Below are 27,047 nucleotides of genomic sequence, written 5' to 3' on the forward strand. Positions count from 1 at the left end.
TATATACATTTTTAAGGGTAAAATAATAATTATTATTATTAATACAGTACTGTATATATATATAAATATATAGTATAATATTTTCCAATAAAACCAATTATATATACAGTATCCACATATATACTGTACATATATATATATATATATATGTTTGGTGTTTAATAAGCAATTAGAGCTTTATTTTTATTAAATATTATTTTTTATTATTATTAATATACAGTATTAAACTTACTATTATTATTGTATTATTGAAGTTCACTGAAAAAAATAAAATAAATGTCAAGAATATTCCAATGAAATGAATCACAGAATTTTTCAATACAATTATATATATAAATATCAATATATAAATATATTTTGTTTTTGTGTGTGTTTAACATTAAAACACATTATATACAGTATATATATATATATAAATGATTGCTATATAAACACACACAACAAATATATATATACAATAGTAAACTTTTTTCCATATAATATATATATAAATATATAGTATTTTTTGAGTTTTGTTATTGTGTTTAGTAATAGCAATACTTTTATTTTCAGTACTGGTATTACAGTATAATTATTACTAAAACTACCGCATGCTCTCCAAGTGCCTGTGCTCTCATTGATAGCTGACTGTCCCTCTCTGTACTGTATATACTGTCTATATATAGAGTATAAATAGTGATACACATACCAATGGACTGGGCATACAATGTGTTTGAAATAAAGGGATAGACGGAGAGAGTGAGAAAAAAAAGTCAGAGAGCACTGGCATACAAACTGGCTAACAGTGCGCTTATATAGATTGCATACAATTGCATATATATTTATATTGTGTGACCATTTGATAGTTTGTTTGTTTTTTGATTAGTTTGACTGCATTGTGCAGTCCATGTATAATATCTAAACAAAATATCTATATTGATATCTATTTGTATTATTGTTATTATTATTATTAAACAGTGATTTCAAGAATATTCTGTGAAAACAATTGTGTAATTGTTTTTCATTCTCTATTTTATTAGTAGAAAAAAACTACTATTATTGCTATTCTGTGGTATTTTTTATACATTTATATCCACCAAAAAAACCTACTATTTATTAGTAGCCAAATATATAGTAAATATAAATTTATATATAGATATTATCATTGTTTGTGAATTACACTCTACTTTAGTTTTTTTATATTGTTGTTAAGCTAAATATCTGGGGGAAAGTTGTCTACACACACACACATATAAAAAAAACTTCATACCTACCGGTGCTTTAAACTGTATATAATTTATGTGCTGGCTATAGATCATATATATATATATATATATATATATATGTGAGTATTTTATTATTATTTTATAAATTATATAATGTTTTATCTACTGTAAACTTTGTTGAAATAAAAAAATATTTTATATTGCAATTTATGTGAAAAAATTACAAAAATTATTTTAAGCAATAATAATAATAATAATAATAATAAAAACAGTTATAAAACTAATAAATTAAATTTATATAAAATTAATTTTTAGAAAATAAATAGTTTATTGTTGTTATTAATCATCAAAAAATTTAATATAAATTTATTAATTGAAAAATTTTTAAAAATACTAATATTTTAATTTAACAAAAATAAAAATCAATTAACTAATAACTATAAAAATATGGTATCATCTAAATTATCATCATCATTATTAAAAATCTATTTTAACAATAACAAAATTTTGCACAATTATCAACAACAATTTAAAAACACATACAACAACTACAATAATAATTACATAATAAAAATGATCAAGACACTTTTTTATTACATATTGATTATCAATATTAATAATAATAATAATAAAAGTCGTCAAAACTATTGTTTCAGACATTTTTATATTCACGTGTTTTTTATTATTTATTGCATTTGTATAACAAATAGTAATGCTATGAAAATCATTGGCTTTTCAAACACGTTATCAAAGTCATCACAAATTATCGATAATAATAATAATAATAATTTAAATGTAAATCACTTTTTCATACAGCAATTATCAAAACATCTAATTAAACGAGGTAAATTACTATTTTTTAATTTTATAATATATTTAATTTTTAATATACATATTTATAAAAAAAATAATTAAATTATTATTTCATAAAAACAATTGTTTAATCAATTATCATATTTAAACTTTATCTATTATAATACAAACTAATAATAATAATAATTCAAAAAATAACTAATTTTTATTTATTATAATTTTAAAAATGATTATAACTTAGCATTAATTAATTTTTGAACATCAAAACTATTATTTTAATTGATTTTTAAAAAAATATATATTTATAATAATATTATTGTCTGTTAATAAAAAACAGTAAACTGTATATTAACGAGATAAATCAATGACAATTTAATTTAATTAAAAATATCCACAAAAAAAAATTTATTGCATTTAAAAATCACTGGAAAAATAATCTGTTTTTGACGTGATTTGAAAATTATATTAATTTTAGTTTTATTATTTTGTTGTTGAAAAATCATTGTTATTATCATTAATATTATTGCCATTAAAACTAATTAATATTATACTTTATTCTATTAGTATATAAAAAAATAGATTTTTAAAAAATTTAAATTTAATTTACACATACTTAATAATTTGCATATTTTATATAAAATTGCTTAAAACTATAACTTATAAGACTAATGATAATAATAATAATAATTATTATTATTTTAATATAAAACATAAGATAGATTCATAAGTTATACAACAACAACAAAAATTACACATATATTATCATTATTATTATTATAATAATAGTTTATTATATGTTTATGTGTGTTAGTATAGCTGACAAAATTCAAAACTATGCAAATTAGGCGTCCAAACAAAAATTTTTTAATATAAAGATTATGTTAATATAATTACTAGACATTATCGTTGAAATGTTTGTTATTATAAGTGCAGTACTACTACTTCAATGTCTAGTTAAAAATAAATATTTATTTAATATATATACTAATTTAAATAGTAATATATATACAGTATATACGGTATATCAATATACTATACAACAATTTATATTATATAAATAAAATTTATAGCATTTATAATAGGGTAGTATTATTTAAAATAACCTATTGTTTGTTATTTAACTCACTCTCTCTCTCTCTCTCTCTCTCTCTCTCTATATATATATATATATATATATATATATATATATATATATATAAATAATAGTTTATATATTCATAATATTCATAGTTTAATATATATATATATATAAAGGCAAACATAATATTATATTATAACTCAAATTTATTTCTGTTAACCAAAATATAAATAAAATAAATGCGAAAAATTTATGATATGTTTAGATAATAGAAAATTTTTCCAACGTTTCCGATATATTCATGAATTCATACACTATTTTTTTATTAATAACTATATTATATATGATATTTAGGCAAAACATTATCATTTTTAAGTTTTTAATATATATACATATATATGTAAACTATTTAAATGTAAAATAATTTTCATCTAACATATTGTTGTTTTAGCTAAATGTTTGTTTTTTACTATTATTTTCAATATATGTTAATTAAATTATAAGAAAATTATTTGTTAATGTTGTTGATGTTGTAATAGTATTACTAAAAATTATATATATATATATATATAACTATTAAAGTTTTCTAAACAAAAAAAAATTTTAGAGTTTAATAAATAAATATTAAATAATAATTAAATTAACGAAATTTTTATTTCACAGTAAATTAAACATAATTGCATATAAATAATAATAATTTTTAGTATATAAAGTAAAATTATATTATAAATATTATTTTTTTAACAAACATATTCATTTGAAATATATTTTTATATAATAAATATTACTAAATAGTTGTAAACTATTTAAAAAAAATCTGCTAGTTTTTAGCATTACATTATACCGTATATTAACAATCTATTTATGCTTCAAAAAGCGTAAATTAATTTTATATAAAATAAATTTTTTTGCATTAATTTTATTTTATATTAAATTTGCAAAAAAAACACTTGCAAAACACAATTTTTGCATTTAAGCAAATATAAAAAATATAGATATTAATTTATTATTAAAAAAAATGTTTTTAATATTCATACTATACTATACTACAGTATATATATAGAGCATATACTGTATATCTTTATAAATTATTTGAAAATTATTTAAAAGTTGCAACCAATATATTTAATAGTTAGATAAAATAAAAAAAAGCAATAAAATTTTATTTATAATTTCTATTATATTTATTATACATATATAAACTTTGATTTGCTATGGTATTCAACATTATGAAAATATGTTATTTGAATATTAATTAGATTTTTGTTTATTTGCTCTTATTTTTTAAAAATAAAATAAAATAAATTTTATCATAAAATCTTTTTTATTTTATTTAGCAAAATAAAAAATTAATATTCAAAAAACATATAAAATTTATACTAAATAGGCATTTAATTAGGCAAAAATAATATATAACTAATATATTTTGATATTATTGATGATAATAGTTGTATTATATAATCGCTGCATTAAATTTTCTATTATATCATTAATTAGTAGTTTTTACTATAAATCAAATATTAATTTGTTAATAAAAATAAAAATAAAAATATATTTATCTGTAATTAACTTAAAGCTGGTATTTAATATATTGATTGTTTTTAGTATAAATAAAAGTTTTTTAAAAATCATGAAATATTATTACAGTATTTATTAGCATTACTGTATATTTTACTGATTATATCTAAAGTAATTTTTATTATTGCATCACGTATTATAATATAAGTAAGTTTATATATATATATATATACTCTATATTTATTTATTAATACATTATATATAAAAAATATTTTTTTATTTCATGAATATACAGGTATATTATAAACAATATATATATATTATGTTTGATAATATTACAGAATATTCTTATAGTATAGTATACACACTTAAGGAATGCAATTAAATTAAATAATATAAAAAATAGTAATAATAATAATAATAATTTTAGTGAAAAAAACATCATTTGAGAGTATAAAACAAATTTTGTAACAAATTTTTATTAATGACTTTTTCTTTCTTTATTTCTCTGGTAAAAGTGTAATACTATTAGTAAAATAATTTGTTTTTTTTGGTGATCATTATAAATGAATTCAATCTTTTTTGTTGTTGTTGTTGTTGTTATTGTTATATATTATAAGAAAAAATAGTTTAGCTATTGATATGTATTGAAAAATATATATATATAAACATATAATTCATACCTTATTTGTATATATAGTGTTACTTTAATACCTGTGCTATATATTTGTATATATGTAATACATTACACTATAGTATATTATACATTGTTTTTCATGATTGCATACCATATCCTCTTTACAAATAATATTAATAATAATAATAAACTGGAATCCAATACATACAGTAATATACAGTGTATATAATAAAAATATTTTTTATATATATATAAATAAAAAAATCATAAGTTATTCAATATACCAAATAATAATAATAATTTTTTATGCATTGAATTATGAAATAGTCTACAAAAAAATATAGTTATATAATAATAATAATGAAAAAATAAATAGCGTATCATTAAAACAACTAACCATAAAATTGTTTCACTACTATATCTAATATATAAATACAATATACTCCTTATATTATTATTATTATTATTATTATAAACATTGCGTGTGTTATATAAATATATTAGTGAAAACATTATTATTATTATTAGTTTACTTGTTTGATACTATTTTTTTGTATATACAGTATTTTCACTTATAGTATAGTAATTTACTGCAAATTTTTCATTAAATATTATTATTATTATATTTTTTGTTAATTTGTTTTTTCATACATAATGTCAGTGATTGATAGTGAGTGAGTGGGTGAGTGAGTGAGTGAGTGAGAGAGAGAGAGAGAGAGAGAGAGAGAGAGAGAGAGGTTATTATTATTATAAAAGTTTATAATAAATTAGCAAAAAATAAAATAACAAATAAAATAAAATCTATTATAAACTTAACATTTAATTTTGTGTAACAAATTAAATGTCGTTATAAATTGTTTTGTAAAACATTTATAAATTTTTTATTGTTGTGTTGTATAGTGTGTGTAGTATTAGATTAAATATATGCTTTAAAAAAATCTCCGTTTAAATGTTTAACTACTTTATTATTATTATTTTATAAAACAAACAAAAATATATTATTATAAAAATAATATTATATTAAACTAAATTATACTGTATATTATTGATATATCTATAAAACATATAATGTATAATTTAAACGTTTTAGTTTTGACAAAATTATTACTATAATAATAAAATGATTTTTAGCCGTATAATCATTATTAATATTATTATATTTGTGTAAATAAATAGTTTTTAAAAAAATTTAATAATTACAGTAACTTTCAGACAACAAAAAACAAGCTATAATTTTATATTTATTTTTGGGTTTATTTTATTATATATATATATATATATTTATTTAAAAAAAATGTTTTGCAATACTATAAAATAAATTGCTAACAAAAAAATAAATTATATTTTTGTGGAAAAATCCAAACATTTTTACATTATTGTATTATTGGACGTAATTGTCACAAATATTTTTTAGCTTAAAAACTGTAAATTTTTATTTTAGTTTTAAATACTTTAAATCGAAAACACATTTTTTCTATTAAATAAAAAATATAAGTTAATAATGAAAAAATATTGTTTAAAATTTTTTTTTTGATGATTTAGTTTTAACAAATAACAATATATTTTAGTTTATATATATATTTATTTTGTTGTTTTGATTGTAAGCATTTTGATATATAATTATTATTTTATTTTGTATTACTTATTACACAATAAAACACTTTAGTTTTTTGTTTGTTTGTTTGTATTATTATAGGTATTTTTGTGTGTATTAGTAGATACTTATGATTTTTATAGACAATTTAAGTAGTTTTTTAAGTGTTATAAAAAATATAGAAAAATCGCGAAAAAAATTTGATAAACAAATATCAAATAAGTTATATATTTATATATAAATATATATATATATAATATATAATATAAAATAATAATATTTGTAAAAATGTAAAATATTTAAAAATATATATTTAATATAAAGAATAACTAAATTTTATTAAAACTAATATAATTTTTAAAAAATTATTTCACATTTTAATTATTATATTATGTTTAAACTTTAATTAGTAGTTTTACATATTTTTTTAAAAATAATTCAAGTATAACAAAATTACTATTTCTGTAGTATTTTTTTTAAATACAATATTTATGTATTTTAATAGTAATTTATCAATGGGTTGACAAACATATACTTTATAATCAAATATTTATAATAAACATTACAATATATAGTATATCATTGATAGTCTAGTCTCACTCAATGTGTGTGTGTGTGTGTGTGTGTGTGTGTGTGTGTGTGTGTGTGTGTGTGTGTGTGTGTGTGTGTATGTATGTATGTATGTATGTATGTATGTATGTATGTATGTATGTATGTATGTATGTATGTATGTATGTATGTATGTATGTATGTATGTATGTATGTATGTATGTATGTATGTATGTATGTATGTATGTATGTATGTATGTATGTATGTATGTATGTATGTATGTATGTATGTATGTATGTATGTATGTATGTATGTATGTGTGTATGTATGTATGTATGTATGTACGTATGTGTGTGTGTATGTGTGTGTGTGTCTAAGTGTGTTTGATGTTGATATCTATGTATTTGTTTATATATAAATATATATATATATATAATATACATTATATTTGTAAAAAAAATCTGTCAAACAATTTGTTGTTATTATTGATGATAACTATAAAACAAATGACAGACAGACAGAAAAAACAAATAATATTTGTGTATATTTTTGTTGTTGAAGTGATTGTCTCTCAATATATATATATATATATATATATATATATATATATATATATATATATATATATACAGTATATAGAAACACATATAAGACAAATATCAAACAAACAAATAAAAAAAATATTTGTTTTATTTTAGTTATTTTTGAAATTGACTGCACACATACACAAAAAAAACATATCATCAAATCTATTGATGTATTATTACTTTAACTTTACTATATGTGTAAATTGTATCGGTATTTGTATTGATATGATATATGTAAGTACTATATATATTATATATATTTATATACAAAAAAAAAATAATAGACTAAAAATATATTTGATGTCTATCGGGGAATCAAATCTATTGGTATTATAATAGTAATAATAATAATAATAATCTAGGATTCAAAATGACAAAAATTTTTTGGTGACAATTGACAAAACATTTCAAATGTATTTTTTGATACTTTTTTTTATCAGTATATCATAGATTGTAATAATACTAAAAACTATATAAAATTATACAATATGTTATAAGTAATGAAATATTTTATTATTATTTTTTAAAAAAATTATAATAAAACAGTATAAAGAATATCAAAATTGTTATATTTATTTTTTTTGTATTTAATTTAAAAAAAATTTAATTTGTTTAATTTAATAACAATTTTCACAATAAAACTATTTATTTTATTTTTAGATTTAATAAATCAATAATGAAATTATTTTATTATTGATCAACAATAATGAAACTAACGGTAGATTATTATAAATAATAATTTTTTAAAATATATATATTTATTTATAAATAAAATTATTAAAAATATTTTCTAACTATATTATTTTTTTAAATAGCTAAGATTTAAATATATTTATAATAAAATTTTTATACTTAAAAAATATTTTCTATTAAATATGTTATTACTATGTTATTAGTAGATTATATTAATATTATTATATAATTTTCAATATATTTTCTATACAATATGTATTTGAAGATTATTTGCTTAAATAGCAAAACATTTTTTTTGTGTCTGTATTTGATGTCTGCATTTGTATTGAGTGAACAAAAAAAACTCAATTGAAATACAAGTAGTTTTTCAATGAAAATATAATTTAAATAAATCTTACATTTCGTGTTTCAATTCAAACATAAGATTACAGTAAATATCAATACATTTATGAGATTTATGTTTTTGATGTATATTTTTGTTGAAAAAATCTTTTGATAAAATTTTTAAGAAAGTTTTTTATGAAAAAAACTAAATCTATTAAATAGAAAATAAAATAATTTGAAGATAATAATCAACAATAGTTTTCAAACTAGATATTAAATTCATATATATTATTTGAAAATTAAATAATTAGTAATAAAATATTATTATTATTATAATTTGATTTAGTTGTTAAAATTTTTATTTATTAAGTTTAACAAATATACAAATGGCTACATGTATTATAAATGATTTATTATTTTAAATAAATATATATATATATAAATATTATGAAATTTATCTACAACAAAAAAAATAAATAAAAATGAAACTTTGTGTAGTATAACTTTATATAAATAATTTAAATTTTAAATTAACTGAAACATATTGAACAATAAATTTTCAAATTCGTAAAAATCTTAAACATATTTATTGTATTATAAATTATATATATTTTTTATATACAATATATATATATAGTGTGTGTGTGTGTGTTAGTACACTATATTACTATAAAGAATATTCTGTTTATAATCATATAAAATATTTAAATAGAATAAACACTGTATATTAAATCAAAAAATCAAATATTTTTATTTTAGTATAAATTTATATTATTTATTTATGTATTTTATTTTTTGAAAATGTTTTATATATATATATATATATACAAAATAAATAAATAAAATTTTTGTTTGTTATGCATTATTATTTAGATGCATCTGAAAACAGTTTGAATGACAATAACAACATTGTGTGCGCCACTGATGATGACTGCACTGCTAATCGACAGCACCTAATGAACACCATATGTCGGGCACAACGGTGTGTCTGTAGGGATGGTTATACCAAAACTACTGGTAGTAGTACTACTACCGGTGCTGATGACACAAACAACATCTGCATCGAGATTAGGGCTATCAATGATGGACACAATCACAGCACAAGTAAGTGTCTATTGTATTGCTTTTAAAATATATGTTTGTATGTGTATGTGTATGTGTATGTGTATGTGTATGTGTATGTGTATGTGTATGTGTATGTGTATGTGTATGTGTATGTGTATGTGTATGTGTATGTGTATGTGTATGTGTATGTGTATGTGTATGTGTATGTGTATGTGTATGTGTATGTGTATGTGTATGTGTATGTGTATGTGTATGTGTATGTGTATGTGTATGTGTATGTGTATGTGTATGTGTATGTGTATGTGTATGTGTATGTGTATGTGTATGTGTATGTGTATGTGTATGTGTATGTGTATGTGTATGTGTATGTGTATGTGTATGTGTATGTGTATGTGTATGTGTATGTGTATGTGTATGTGTATGTGTATGTGTATGTGTATGTGTATGTGTATGTGTATGTGTACTAAATATTCTTATCTAAAAACTAAAATAAAAACCAAAAAATAAAACTTTTTTGTTTGAATTTTTGTTTTATTTTTTATATTTTGATTGTTTTGTCGACACATCTAATGTATTGTTGAGAATAGATAACTATTTTTTTCTGAGTAAATATTTTTGTTGTTTATATTTTCTTAATAATAGTAACTGTTTTTTTTGTTGTATAAATTAAGTTAAAAAAATATTTTTTTTTAAAAACTAAAAAAATTCTATAAAAACATTAATACTGTATATTTGCTTTAATTTATTAATAATAGTTTTAATATATATTAATAGAAATATTTTTAGTATAATATAATAAATACAATATTTAAATAATTTAAATTGAAATATATTAATATTTATTATTTATCAATATATTATATAGCTATTAATTATATATATAATATAAATTAAATAATATCCGACAATTTTTTATGTAACCTCATGTGACTTATTATGAGAAAGAGAGAAAGAAAGAAAGAAAGAGAGAGAGAGAGAGAGAGAGATCATTGAATTATTTTGAGTTATTGTTTAATATTTTTATATATATATAATTAATGACATTCATTGTTTGAAAAACTTCAGGGATATAAATATAATATTGTATTATATCATAGTATTTATAGTAATACAATGTATTATATTTAATAGATATACTGACAAAAACAAATGTTTTACACAGATTTTTATATACTATTATACAACAGTAGTAGTAGTAGTAGTAGTAGTAGTAGTAGTAGTAGTAGTAGTAGTAGTAGTAGTAGTAGTAGTAGTAGTAGTACAAGTAGTAGTAGTAGTAGTAGTAGTAGTAGTAGTAGTAGTAGTAGTAGTAGTAGTAGTAGTAGTAGTAGTAGTATAGTAGTAGTAGTAGTAGTAGTAGTAGTAGTAGTACAGTACAGTAGTAGTAGTAGTAGTAGTAGTAGTAGTAGTAGTAGTAGTAGTAGTAGTAGTAGTAGTAGTAGTAGTAGTAGTAGTAGTAGTAGTAGTAGTAGTAGTAGTAGTAGTAGTAGTAGTAGTAGTAGTAGTAGTAGTAGTAGTAGTAGTAGTAGTAGTAGTAGTAGTAGTAGTAGTAGTAGTAGTAGTAATAGACAGCAATTTGTCTACTATTATAATCTTATTATTATAAAAAATACAATATTTAATTTAATTATAAATGCTTATAAGATTTACAATATAATTCACATAATGTTTTACAAGTTTATATTGCATTATATTATTTTTTAAAAAATTAAATAATATTATTGTATAAAAAATTTAATAAATTATAAATTTTTGAAAAATAATTAATGAAAATTAATTTAACTTTTTAAAGTTTTTGTTTTGTTATATTATTAATTTTATTTTATTAATTTATATATTGATATATATATACAGTATATTGTAACTTTATTAAAATTGTAATTTAGTGTAATTTAGTTTAATTTATATAATTAATTAATTAGAAAATAAAAATATTTATATATAATACTTTATAGAGAAAAAAACACATTAATTAATTAAGCTTATTATAATTAAAATAAATTATGTAAAATACACTATTGTTATTTAATAAAATAAAATACTAATCTTTTTTTTTGTTGTTGGTTGTATTATATTTTAACTAATCTAAACTATAAAAAATTAAATCAATATCAAATATCAATTGCCTTGATGAAATATATATATATATATAAAGATTAACATAACTATTGTTTTCAAAAATTGAATTGTGATGAAACAAAAACAAAATTAAAATATAAACTTAAATAATAAATTTCTAATTCAATACATATATAATATTTTTTTTAGTCTATAATACTCTGTAAATGTGTGTCTAAAATATTTTTTGGACTTCAAATTGAATAAAATAATAAATAATATATATATATATATATATATTAAATATTCATTACTATTTGTTTATGTTGTTGTATGTATTTTATAATTATTGATTAAAGTATTATTATTATTATTAAATAACATGGATGAAATAAATTAAAGCAATTTATATCATTGACCTCTCTCTCTCTCTCTCTCTCTCTCTCTCTCTCTCTCTCTCTCTCTCTCTCTCTCTCTCTCTTTATTTATTTATTCATTTTATTTGTATTTTAATCAATAAACAATATAACAGTCAAACAATAAAATAAATAAAATAAAACAACAATAATAATAATAATAAAAAAACAATATATAAAAGATAATAACATTTTCAACAATAGAAAATTATATACTTAATAGACGTTCACTTTCACAGCAAAAATCTTATTATTTATTTATTTTATGTTATTTTTTTGGACGTCCATTAAGTTTTAGTCCAAAGTAGAGAATAATCTAACATTTTTAATAAAACTTTCTCTCTCTCCGTCTCTCTCTCTCTCTCTCTCTTAGACTCACTCACTCACTCACTCACTCACTCACTCACTCACTCACTCACTCACTCACTCACTCACTCACTCACTCACTCACTCACTCACTCACTCACTCACTCACTCACTCACTCACTCACTCACTCACTCACTCACTCACTCACTCACTCACTCACTCACTCACTCACTCACTCACTCACTCACTCACTCACTCACTCACTCACTCACTCACTCACTCACTCACTCACTCACTCACTCACTCACTCACTCACTCACTCACTCACTCACTCACTCACTCACTCACTCACTCACTCACTCACTCACTCACTCACTCACTCACTCACTCACTCACTCACTAACAATCTTATCAAATAGTTTTAATGCATTGTAAATGAACGGACAGTTATTTGATAAGCACTGACCAATGCATTATCAAGTGATAACTATTACTACTATATTATGTCTACAATTACTACTAACAAAAAAAACATTGCCTAAACATAGAGAGAGAGAGAAAGAGAGAGAGAGAGAGAAACATTTGTTAGTTTATTATTATTATTATTATTATTATTTTTGTTGGTGTATTTGTTATACATTTAGACAATACATTATAACAATTCAATCATCAAATTATATGCTTATAACTGGAAACAAAATCGTTGTCAATCTATATAAAACAAAACTAAACATTTACTAAATAAATAAATATATAAATAACAACCAAAAAAAAATAAAACAAAAATAGTTTGTCATTTAGTTATCTATAATATTATTAGATGTATATATATTATATATATGTATATATTTATTTATATATATATAAATCAATGATAGTAGACTAGAAAAAAATTTAGGATAATAAAAATAAACTAAATAATACAATACAAAAATAATTACATATTATCAATGGTAATCACAATATAAAAAAACTAACTAAAATAAATGAATAAATAATACTATAATAATAATAACAAATAAATAAATAATTTATTTATTTATCATATAAACAGTATAATAAAATTCAATTTGAAGTTAATTTTGTTTTTTGTTTGTTTGATTGAATGATAATTGTTTTGTTTTTTTTTAATTAAAACAAATAAGTTTTTTCAAAAAAAATAAATTACTTATTATATTTAATTATTAATAATAATAAAAAATTATTATTAAGTTAATAAGTAAAGTAAAATAGTTATCTCTAGTCATTGTTAATTAAAATTGTAAATTTGAAAAAATAAAATTAAATGCATGAATGATATGAAAAATTAAATTAAATTAAATTAATAACTATTAACTATAAAGTATTAAACTAATAATAATAATAAATTTGATTGTTTTTTCATATTTTAATTCATAAAAAAATTAACATAATTTTTGTTGTCTCCAAAAAAATAAATAAATATCAGACAATACGGGAACCGGTGATGAAGTGGTCAGTGGTGTCGGTGGTACTGCCGATGACGATAACAAACCCAAAGAAAAATCCAATGGCAGCCATATGTTGCCCATAATGATAGTGTTGGGCATAATGTTTATCGGGATGTGTGTGGCACTCAACTTGTTTAGCCGGTAAATATCTACTACCTGTGCTTGATAGTAAGCAAAAAAAAACTAAAACAATTTTGATATTGATATTAGTGCCCGATTTCGTGAGTCCCGGAGCGGCATATTTGCCAAACCCCGACTAATTAAGTTTAACAACAATACGACCACCAGTGGTGGCGGCGGCGGCGGCAGCGGTAAAAAACGGCGTACCAGTCCTCCCGGTGCCAATATTATGGTTGATACTACTGGCCAAGGTGGTGATGATGATAATGGCCAGGGAGGTAGCGGTATTGGTGGTGGTGTAGGTGTGGGCGGTCTACCAAAAAACGGAGCCTATGTTTCGGTAGCACTTGAATAGTAGTATTATAAATATCTATTATTTATATTATACTGTATTAATAACTACATTGTGTTATAAAAAGCATATTAATATAAGTATAGTATATATTAATAATATATAATTTTACGTATATTTTTCAAAAATATTATATTTTTGAATTTTAAGTGTATGTTTAGTGTATAATGTTTATTAATTATTATTATTATATTAATATATATATATATTGTATTTAAATTATGTTAAAATATTAATTTGTTTTAAATATATACTTTTAATATATAAAACATATGTATTTATTATTATTATTAATTATTATGAGAAAAATTATTTTATATTTTGTTATTTGTTTTTTTTATTAATATTATTGTGTGTTTAAATGTTAGATAAATAAATTAAAATTTATGTGTTTTTATTGTTATAAATAATAATAATTATTATCATTATTATCATTATTTAGTACATATTTAATAATCTACTTGTTATATTTAGTACAATATTACTGTATTATTACTATTATTATTAGTAGTAGTATTAACATACTGTATAATTAAGGTATTTATTTAAATTATTATAATTATATATCTGTACAGGTTTTATTATTATTATTTTGATTACATAATTATTAAATAATATTATCCAGCAAATATAAAATAAATTACAATTCATCTATCATTTTTGCTATATTACGTAAAAATAAAAAATTGTTGTGTAATATATATAATATTTGCTTTAATAATGTATAAAACAATGATATTTGTTAATATTATTTATAAATATTATTATTAGTATTATTATTATCATTATTATATTGTTAATGCTATTAATGTGCGTTATTTATAATATATTATATATTAAACATTTGTATTCAAAAAAAAAATTACATTTCAAATTACATTTGTATTAATCATCCCAACATCAACAACAAAAAAATAAAAAACAAATATAAATATTATAAATTATTTAAACATATACTATAAATATATTACTACTGTCAAAATATAATGTTAAATAAAAAAACAAAACTAAAAAAATTTAATTTACACATACATTGTAATATACAAGTGATTTGTAGCAATTTAAAAAAAATTCACACAAATATATATATATATATATAATCACTTAATTTTTAGAAATTTTCAAAATAATAATACTTTAACTAAAGTTTTACAACAACAAAATTTGTTGACATTTATTTTTGTTAAATGTCAACAACAACAACAAAAAAAGTCAAATATGATATATAATTTTTTTACATATTAACAAAAAATTACTTACACTTATACTACTAATAAAAAAAATAAAAATAAGGTTCACTTAAAAATATTAAAAATAACAACCACTTTGAAAAACATTTAAAAACTAAATAATAAATGCACTTATATTTTATAAATATATATATAAAAAAATATTTGTAAACAAATAATTAGTTTTTAGAAAATAAAATTATAATACATTTCGAGTTTTGACCAAAAAATATAATATTTATATAATATTATAGTTTGTTTTGTATGTCATAATATAAATTATAATAAAAAAATTGTTTATTAGTTATTTGATAAAAATACACACAAAAACAAAAAAACATTTATTGTAATACTGTATTTATAATGTTATTATTATTATTATATAATAATTATTACTATTATTACTATTATTACAAATAAAATCTAATTTGCACGTATTATATATTTTATTTATATATAAATCATATAAATTTATAATTACATTAATTATTTATAACTATTATATTATAACAATGTAATAGTAAAAATCATATATAATTTTTATTTTGTAGTTTTTTTTAATTTATAATAATCATTATTTTTTTTAAAAAATAAATAGTCTAGCATAAAAATAATTGGATATAATTTTTTTAATAAATTTATTTTCAACTAAGTTACTAATAAAATCATTAAACAAATTTTTGTACAAATATTTTTTTGTATTAAAATTAATTATTAATAATGCGTTTAACAAAAAAAAATATGATTTTAATTATAAAATATTTTCCATTATATGATACTATAATATATTATTATTTTGCTTATAATAATAATAGTACCAAAAATATTATTATTATTATTATATATTTAATGATAATTATACTATTAAAGAGAGAGAGAGAAAGAGAGAGAGAGAGAGAGAGAGAGAGAGAGAGAGAGAGAGAGAGAGAGAGAGAGAGAGAGAGAGAGAGAGAGAGAGATGACTATTTTATGCATAATTGGATATATAGGTAATAAAATCATTAATTATAATATTAATGCAAAATAACAATACAGTAATAATAATAACAATAATAATCTAATTTTACAGGTTTTGGGCGATTTATATGTAAAATGAAAAACTGTCTAAAAATAACTTTTAATAATAAATGACTGTCTAATACATTAATAGATGTGATTTTGAATGTCTATTAACAATATATATATATATTATTATTATTATTATTTATATTTGACATTGAATTTATTATATTCAATATATAATTATGCTATTAATATTTATGTATACAGTATTAATCATATATATATATATATATATATTATATTATACTATATATATACAGTATATTAAACTTTTTTGGCTGTATAACTATAATATACTGTATACAGTATAAACTTAGGTGTGTTCACGTAATTAAATAATGAATTTATAAAAATATATTTATATTTTATGATTTTATAGAAAAATAAATAAAATAAAATAAATTTTTATTATATGTAAATACAATTTTTTTAATTGTTAGTTTAAAAATATTTAATGAATAATTTTTATTTTACTAATTTTTATATTAATTAAATTTTATGTAAATTTTTATTGTATATAAATATACATAAATAATTATAATGATAAACAATTTATTGAATTAATTTTAAGCAACAAAAAATATTTTATATTATGTTTTAAATTTTGTTTAAAAATTATGACTGTAGTTAGTATATCGCCAACTGGTGTCTCAATATTATACATAAAAATTGATTTTGTTTTTAAAAGTAAATACAGTAAACTGTATTTACAGTAAAAATATATATAAAAAAAATTATTATTATTAAAATATTTTTATTGTTATTAAAATTTTAAAACTACTTTGCAAACAAAAAAAACAACATATTCAACATATTTAGTAACTACTAATAATTAATAGCAAAAATACGGCACAAAAAATATTTTTAATAAAATACTTGAATAACTACTTTATATACGGTACTTTATGCTATTTAATAAATTATGATAATAATAATAAAAACACAAAAATACTATTTTATTATTATTAATATAACGATTCTTATAATTTAAATAATATATCACTAATATACAGTTAGCTACTATTAATATAATTTAATATACAATAATATATATATTTATATATAGATAATTTTTTTTAAACAATAAATATATATTTATTTATAAAAAAAATATATATAATATTATATATGATCTTACGTATGTCATATATTAATATTATAATAATTTTTTCTAGTATATACTGTAAATGTAAAATAATAGACATAAGTAATGTAGAGATCAAATAAAATAAAACTATATGATTCATAGTAATATTTTTTAAAATATTTTTTTTTCAAATTTTTTTAATATCCATTGTCTACTTCCTCGAGAAAAGTTTCCACAAGTTTTTTAAATTCCTTGGCATAAGTAATATGCAAATTATGGGATCCTTTTGGGAAGCGATGCAATCGTGAATCAGATGCCTGTTTGGCCACAAACACCGGGTGCTCCAACTCAACAATTGGGTCCTTTAAATCAAAAATATTATTATTATTATTAAACACTAAGTTATTATTTAGTGTACAGAAAATACAGTTTCAAAAAATATTATTTTCTTTCTCTCTCTCTCTCTCTCTCTCTCTCTCTCTCTTTCTTCCAGTTATATAAACATTTTTTTCTCTCTCACACATACATACACACATATATACACACACATACACACACACACACATACATACATACAAACACGCACACATACATACACACACATAGACACATACCTGATCTCCATGTAAGACAAACACTGGTGACTGTAGTTTTCTAACATACTCTGCAATAGACCAGTTGGGAAATAAATCGTCAGTTTTTTCAAGAAACTCCATGTGTCGGGTCCATAGGTCTATCCATTCGCTGCCATAGACTTTCACATAGTTATCGATCAGATCCTGGCCCCAGAAACGTATGTTTTTTGTAATGGCTACCGATTGTATACCTTTTGGCGAACTATAGGCAACAATACCCCAGATTACACAACTCATTACACGTGACGGGTATTTGGCGGCCATTATTATTGCCGTTTTTGCACCGTCTGACCAGCCCATCACCGAATAGGATGAATAGCCTAATGTCTATATACATACACCAAAAAAATATTATTAATATAGTAATATTCAGTAATTAGCTCATGTATGTGTGTTTTTTCAAATATATTTAAACACATAGATACACACACACACACACACACACACACACACACACACACATGTATACAGAGGAGTCCATACCTCCATAATTTTATAGCCACAATAGACATCATTGTTATAGATATCGGTATCGTATTTGCGCACCGGTGGCCGGGATCGACCCCAACCCAGCGGTTCCATTGCTATCAGCGTATACTTCATGGGATTCAATGCATTTGGTCCCTCTATCTGTGGTCCAAAGTCGGTCCTACCGGTGCCTGAAAATAAATATTATTAGTATTATAATAGTTTTTTATGTTTATATATATAAAAAAAATGCTTACCAATAGCACCGGGTAATAATAGTATAGCGTGGCTACCGGTGCCAAATATTTCGTACCAAATCTGGCAGCCATTAACAGTGATTGAACCGCTTGTCATATTTAATTTTAAGTTTTTAAAAAATAAATAAATTTATTTATTTTTAAACAATTTTATTTAAAAATTATTATTATTATTAAATAATTTTTATTTAAATTTCACAGTTAGAAAACAAATACATTAAATAACTTTTTTTTTGAATAAACGTTTATAACAACAATAACAACAAATAAATAATATTATATTAAATTTATTTAACTTTTCAATATAGTTGTAAACATTTTTTTTTGTTTTTTTAAATTTAAAATAATCCACACTAATGATTAAAAAAAAAAATTATAAATTAATCATTATTACAAGTATTATTATTATTATTATTATTATTATTATTATTATTATTATTATTATTATTATTATTATTATTATTATTATTATTATTATTATTATTATTATTATTATTATTATTATTATTATTATTATTATTATTATTATTATTATTATTATTATTATTATTATTATTATTATTATTATTATTATTATTATTATTATTGTACAGTTTCATTTAATGGGTTAATACAGTAGTTTAAATTGTTAAATATACAGTACATAACTAAAAAAAAATAAAAAATAAGTTACATTGGTTATTTAGATTTAAAATTATATATATATATATATTAAATATATAACAAGCAATCTAACATTTTAGTTAGAAATAATATTTAGTATATTATTTTATTAAAAATACTAATTTGTATTGTTTTAAGGAAATAAACACACAAAATAAAAACAAAATAAAATATAATATATCATATTTAATAAAATTATTTTTTTTATTTTATAAATTGAAATAAAATAAAAAATTGCGTAATTTTTTTTATAATAATAATAATCTATTATTTTTATTATTACAACTAAAACTACAAAACATATAATAATAATAATATTTAAAAATATTTGCATAATTTACTCTTTTTTTTGACAAAAAAATTATACTGAGTTAGTATTTTTATTATTAGTATTATTATTATTAGTATTATTATTATTAGTATTATTATTATTAGTATTATTATTATTAGTATTATTATTATTAGTATTATTATTATTATTATTATTATTATTATTATTATTATTATTATTATTATTATTATTATTATTATTATTATTATTATTATTATTATTATTATTATTATTATTATTATTATTATTATTATTATTATTATTATTATTATTAAATTGTTAATAAAAAAATTACAGTAAATAAATGTGAGAAAATATGTCTATTAGTTATGTACAGTATTTACTAATTATTAACATTTCTATCAAAAAACAAATTATATATCCATTAATACTTTTTTTATTTATAGAAAAATTGTTATTAATTTTAATAACTGTACATCAATTTATATATACTGTATATACAGTATAAACGGAATAACCATAATTATACACATATTTATATACAGAATAAGATATATATTTAAAAAAAACTAATAATACAAATAAATTACTAAAAAAATAAAATGTTTGTTTTAAAAAACAGTAAAAATTAATCGCATATACTTATCAAATATATAATAGCACCGGGGTAATACAGTAATTGTATAAACATTGCTATCAGTACCAAATAAATATATATATATATATCGTACAAATTGTGGTTTTCATTATTTTAAATAAAATAATTTACTTAAATTTGAATTTAATTTAAACAAACTTAAGCTTAATAAAATGTAAATTTCAATAACAAAAATTATTAATTAATTATATTAGTTTATGATAATATTTGATTAAAAATAATTAAGATAATACAATTAAATATGATAAATTTTATTAAAATATTTAATTTGTTTTTTGATAGCAATTTTTTCAAACTGTTTAAATAGTAAAGTCAAAATATAATTATGGTAAATTATTTTATCCATAAATTAAAATAGACATTATTTTATTTAATATATTATTATTAATAATAATGAAAATACTTTTTTTAAATTGCGTAAAATATTATAAACTAATTAATATTTATATAAAACAAATAAAATACATTTAAATAGAACATAAAATAATACTTTTAACAAAAAAAATAAATATAAAAATAATTATTTGGAAAATACTATTTATTTTTGAATAATATTATATAAACAAAATAAATATATATTAGTAACTAAATGAGATATATTTATTTTTTTAAAAAACTTATATAAAGTTTATAACAAAAATTAAACATTAAATTTTTACATTTGTTTAATTGTTCACAAAAAAATATATTTATATTAAATCATGCAAATATTTTTTTTTATTATAAAATCAATAAACTATATATTTATAAAACATTTATATAAAACATAAATTCTTAGTATTATATATATATATAAAAAATTAAAGTAAAGTATATTATTAATAATTATTATTGTATTAATTAATTTTATTTTATTTTTTTTTAATTTTTTAATATCCATTGTCTACTTCCTCGAGAAAAGTTTCCACAAGTCTTTTAAATTCCATGGCATAAGTAATATGCAAATTATGGGAWCCTTTTGGGAAGCGATGCAATTGTGAATCGGATGCCTGTTTGGCCACAAACACCGAGTGCTCTAACTCAACAATTGGGTCCTTTAAATAAAAATTATTATTATTATTAAACATTAAGTTTTATTAAGTGTACAGTAAATACAGTTTCAAAAAATATTACTTTCTCTCTCTCTCTCTCTCTCTCTCTCTCTCTCTCTCCCTTCCAGTTATATAAACATTTTTCACACATATATACATACACTCATACATATAAAGACATACACACACACATACATTCATAATACATACATACATACATACATACATACATACATACATACATACATACATACATACATACATACATACATACATACATACATACATACATACATACATACATACATACATACATACATACATACATACATACATACATACATACATACATACATACATACATACATACATACATACATACATACATACATACATACATACATACATACATACATACATACATACATACATACATACATACCTAAACACACATACATACCTGATCTCCATGTAAGACAAACACTGGTGACTGTATTTTTCTAGCATATTCTATAATAGACCAGTTGGGGAAAAAATAGTCAACTTTTTCAAGAAACTCAATGTGTCGGTTCCATAGGTTTGTCCATTCCTGGCCATAGACTTTCAGATAGTTGTCCATCAGATCCTGGCCCCAGAAACGTATGTTTTTGGTAATGGCTACCGATTTGACACTTTTTGGCGAACTATAGCCAATAACACCCCAAACAACGCAACTCATCACACGTGACGGGTATTTGGCGGCCATTATTATTGCCGTTTTTGCACCGTCTGACCAGCCCATCACCGAATAGGATGTATAGCCCAATGCCTGTACACACACACACACATACACACAAAAACATTATATAATATTATTATAACGTTTAATATAATTATAGTAATGTTCAGTAATAACTCATGTTTGTATATATATGTATATACTATAACCCATACCTCCATAATTTTATAGCCACAATAGACATCATTGTTATAGATATTGCTACTGTATTTGCGCACCGGTGGCCGGGATCGACCCCAACCCAGCGGTTCCAATGCTATCAGCGTATACTTCATGGGATTCAATGCATTTGGTCCCTCTATCTGTGGTCCAAAGTCGGTCCTACCGGTGCCTGCAATTAATAATAATAATAATAAATCCAAAAAATAAATAAATAAATAAAATTTTTATTAGATTTGCTAAAACAATTAATAATTCAAATATTAATAAAAAAAACTTTTCTTACCAATAGCACCGGGATATAATAGTATAGCGTGGCTACCGGTGCCAAATTTTTCGTACCAAATATGATTGCCATCAACAGTAATTGAACCGCTTGTCATATTTAACTAAATTTTTTCAATTATTTTTAATATGAATAAATATTAGTATTTTTATTTTGCTGTAAAAATATCTATTAAAAAAAATATTATTTATTAAATAGCGAAATGCTAATAATATTTTTTTAAAAATATTATAATTATTATAACAGATGTTTTAAATTTTAATATAAATCAATTTTTTTGTAATTATTTTGTTTAAGATATTGTTTAAAACTATAGCAATATTTAATTTAATTAAAATTATATTTTATTAATATATAAACTAAAATAAACTTATTTATTAATACAATGTATAAATCAATGTATAAATCAATGTATATCTAATACATTATAAATGTGTGTTTGAATGACAAACTATTATATAATGTTATGTAATAGTCTAAAAAACTTTACTTTATATATATATACATTGTATATAAATATTGTTTTGTAGTTTTTTTCATATATTTTATTTATTTTTTTTTTGAATTAATTTCTACTATAAACGGAAAGACCATTTGAGTTGACAGAAAAAAATTGTTTTGTTTGTATATTGAATTTAATTAATTTTAAATAATAGTTATGCAATAACTAAATAATAATGCATTAAATAATCAAAGATCAACCCGTTAGTGAAAAATATTAATATTATTATTATTATTGTTATTGTTATTACTATAATAACTATAAATTATATTTTATTTTTTTTTTGGAAAAAAAAGTTAGAAATAAATCATGAAAAAGTCATAATCAGATAAAATTAATTTATATTATTATTAATTAAATATGATTTAATTTAAAAAAATAAGCATTTATATATTAGTTGAAATTAGTTGTATATATTAAAACAATATAGATTTCATTAGTAGAAAATTAATTTTTTTTATAAGAAAATATAATCAAAAATAAAGTTTATTTTTATAATAAGTAATTATAATTATTTTTTACTGCAATATCTAATTTATGTACAGTATTATGTAATAATGTAAATATAAAATAATATTTTACAATAAAATAAATAATAAATAATAGAAATAATAATAATAATTTTTGCGTTAATCAATTTATATTTAAATAATTTAATGTTTAAGTTAATAAAATTGGTAACTAAATTAATTTAAAGTTTTCAAAAAAWTTTCCAATTAATGTTGTCATAAATATAAATATAATCTGTTATTTTAATAATAATAATAATTATTATTATACAAACTAATAATAAGTAGTTAATTATTTATTAGATATTTAATAATTATTTTGACAAAATAAAACTTAATAATTTATATTATTATACTATATATAAAATATGAGATATATATATATATATATGTAATCAATAGTAGTTTTATTATTATTATAAATTTAATAGTTATTTAAATAAGGTAATTTAATTTTTTATAAATATATTTTTAATCAATAATTTTTATTACTAATATTATAATATTGTTTATATATCTGTAAAATATTTTTTTTTGAATAAAAATATTGATTTTTACAACAGAAAGTTTTATTATTATAATCAAATATATATATATATATATAAATAGATTATTTTAATAATAATAAAATAAAAGCTAATGTTTTCATAATTGTAAAATTTAAAAAAATAAATAAAATTTATTTATCTATTTTTATTGTTGGCTTCTTATGCTTTTAAAAAAGTTATAAATTAAAAAATTGATATAAATTTTGGATACAAATATATTTTTATTTTTTTAAGTAAAATTTATTTAATTATTATATAATTTTTTTGCATTTTTTATAATGGGAGCCCATACAATTTTACATTTTTAAAGTTTTTTTTTCACTAAAAAATAAAATAATTTAAAAAACTTATTATTATTATTATAAAACACTTTAATTATGTTAGATTTAAGTGTTTTTAATAAAAAAAAACTATTTATAATTATTTTTATTATTATGAAATTTATTTGCAATATACTTTATTTGCATTTAAAAATTAATAAAAGTTATTTTATAAATGCTATTTTTAAATAAAAAAAAACTGAATATTATTAATATTGAAATTGTTTATTATCATTATATTTATTTTATATAGAAAATTATAAATTATTTTAATAAAATTAATAATATAATTGCTAATAATGTTATTCAGCAATAAAAAAAATTCAATCTAAAATCTTATTCAACTATATTGTACATATTAATTGTTAAATTATTTGTATGCTTATAGAAACTAGATATTTGAAAAAAATTTATGCTATTTGAGATAGTTAATTTTTTTTAAATTTTTAGAAAATTTAAACATAAGTTTAATAAAATAATAATTATAATAATAGCAAAAATTATGTATAGAAAAATAGCACCAAATGTTATATGTGATTTACTAAACCAATTACCAAACCCAAACTAAACCAATTACATTTGATATTGAATTTGATCATGGTCAACTATTGGGCAATTTTACATTTACAAGTTATTTACTTGTAATAATTAAATTTAACTAGTTTTTATTATTAATATTATTAAAAAGTTGAATTATTTTATTTTATTAAAATTTTAATTATTTTTTATAAATATTAATTTACTTAATTTTAATCTAGTTATCAACTTGTGGTATGAAATATTTATGTGGACACCATTTTTACCTAATTTATGAATTAGTTAAACGTACAAAATATGGGTAAAATAATTTTGTTTAAAAATTAGTTTTTTAAAAAAATAATATTTACTTTTTTTTATATTCAACAATAATTTAAATTAATTTAATTTGAATTGTATAAAAAACTAATGCATATTGAATTATATTGCTATTTGTAGAGCTATACCTATAATAATGGATAAAAATTTAAATAATAAAAATAGTTTTCATAATACAAATATAAGTGAATCATATATATCACTATATTATGCTAAAAATATGGTAAAACAATTAATTAGTGGTTTTCAATATAATTACTATATATTTATTTTATAATTTTAGCTAGTTGACATATTGCTAAATCAATATATTTTGACTACAAATCTCCATGATCAATTTGATTTAATTTGGCCAACAATAAGCTATACAACAGTAATTATTGGCAGTATATATCCAACAATGTCTAGCAATCAATTTTATGGCATTTTAAATATTTTAGATAATTATGTTTGTATATTATATATTAATTATTATTTTTTGGCTAACTATAACACAATTTTTTTTTTAATTAGTATTGGTTGGGATATTTGGCAACTATAATAATTGGCACAGTTTTATATAGATGTTACACAAAATGGTAATATTGTAGTTATATTTATAGTAATTTATAATTTAAAAAAAATAATATTAATTGGTTTTATTTGAAAGTAACATAAAATATAGTTCAACATTTGCTAATCAATAATGGTTAATATTAAATTCATCATGTATGAATTGTATGTTAAAATTATTTTAATTAATTTATAAAATTTTTGATAAAATGATTTATATTTTTTAAAAAAATTCTAGATAAAATCAATTTAGAAACAATCAATTTATTTTTATCAATATTATTTGCTACACTATTTGTTGGCAAATATTTTACATTAAATTTTATAAATCAAGAAATATTATCAATTTATTTGACAAATCCATTTGAAA

At 18.7% G+C, this 27,047-nt stretch overlaps 3 protein-coding genes across 3 annotated transcripts; 1 reads left to right on the forward strand and 2 right to left on the reverse strand.

Moving 5' to 3' along the window:
• The first annotated feature begins 2,004 nt into the window (after nt 1–2,004).
• LOC128955010 (uncharacterized) lies at nt 2,005–14,789 on the forward strand. Its single transcript, XM_054300639.1, has 4 exons — nt 2,005–2,049; nt 9,873–10,103; nt 14,293–14,455; nt 14,525–14,789. Exons 2-4 carry the CDS (start codon nt 9,956–9,958, stop codon nt 14,787–14,789), a joined length of 576 nt encoding a protein of 191 aa, XP_054156614.1. The 5' UTR covers nt 2,005–2,049; nt 9,873–9,955.
• Nucleotides 14,790–18,361: 3,572 nt separating this feature from the next.
• Nucleotides 18,362–19,621, reverse strand: LOC128955019 (valacyclovir hydrolase-like). The gene is made up of 4 exons (XM_054300651.1): nt 19,525–19,621; nt 19,283–19,458; nt 18,779–19,126; nt 18,362–18,526 (listed from the first exon to the last, which is right to left on the reverse strand). Exons 1-4 carry the CDS (start codon nt 19,619–19,621, stop codon nt 18,362–18,364), a joined length of 786 nt encoding a protein of 261 aa, XP_054156626.1.
• Nucleotides 19,622–22,006: 2,385 nt separating this feature from the next.
• LOC128955027 (valacyclovir hydrolase-like) lies at nt 22,007–23,488 on the reverse strand. The gene is made up of 4 exons (XM_054300663.1): nt 23,392–23,488; nt 23,102–23,277; nt 22,629–22,976; nt 22,007–22,171 (listed from the first exon to the last, which is right to left on the reverse strand). Exons 1-4 carry the CDS (start codon nt 23,486–23,488, stop codon nt 22,007–22,009), a joined length of 786 nt encoding a protein of 261 aa, XP_054156638.1.
• Nucleotides 23,489–27,047: the final 3,559 nt, after the last annotated feature.

Source organism: Oppia nitens, unplaced genomic scaffold (assembly GCF_028296485.1).
Source record: "Oppia nitens isolate AA-2021 unplaced genomic scaffold, nextdenovo-longstitch-racon4-pilon3 scaffold12_pilon_pilon_pilon, whole genome shotgun sequence".
NCBI lineage: Eukaryota > Metazoa > Arthropoda > Arachnida > Sarcoptiformes > Oppiidae > Oppia > Oppia nitens.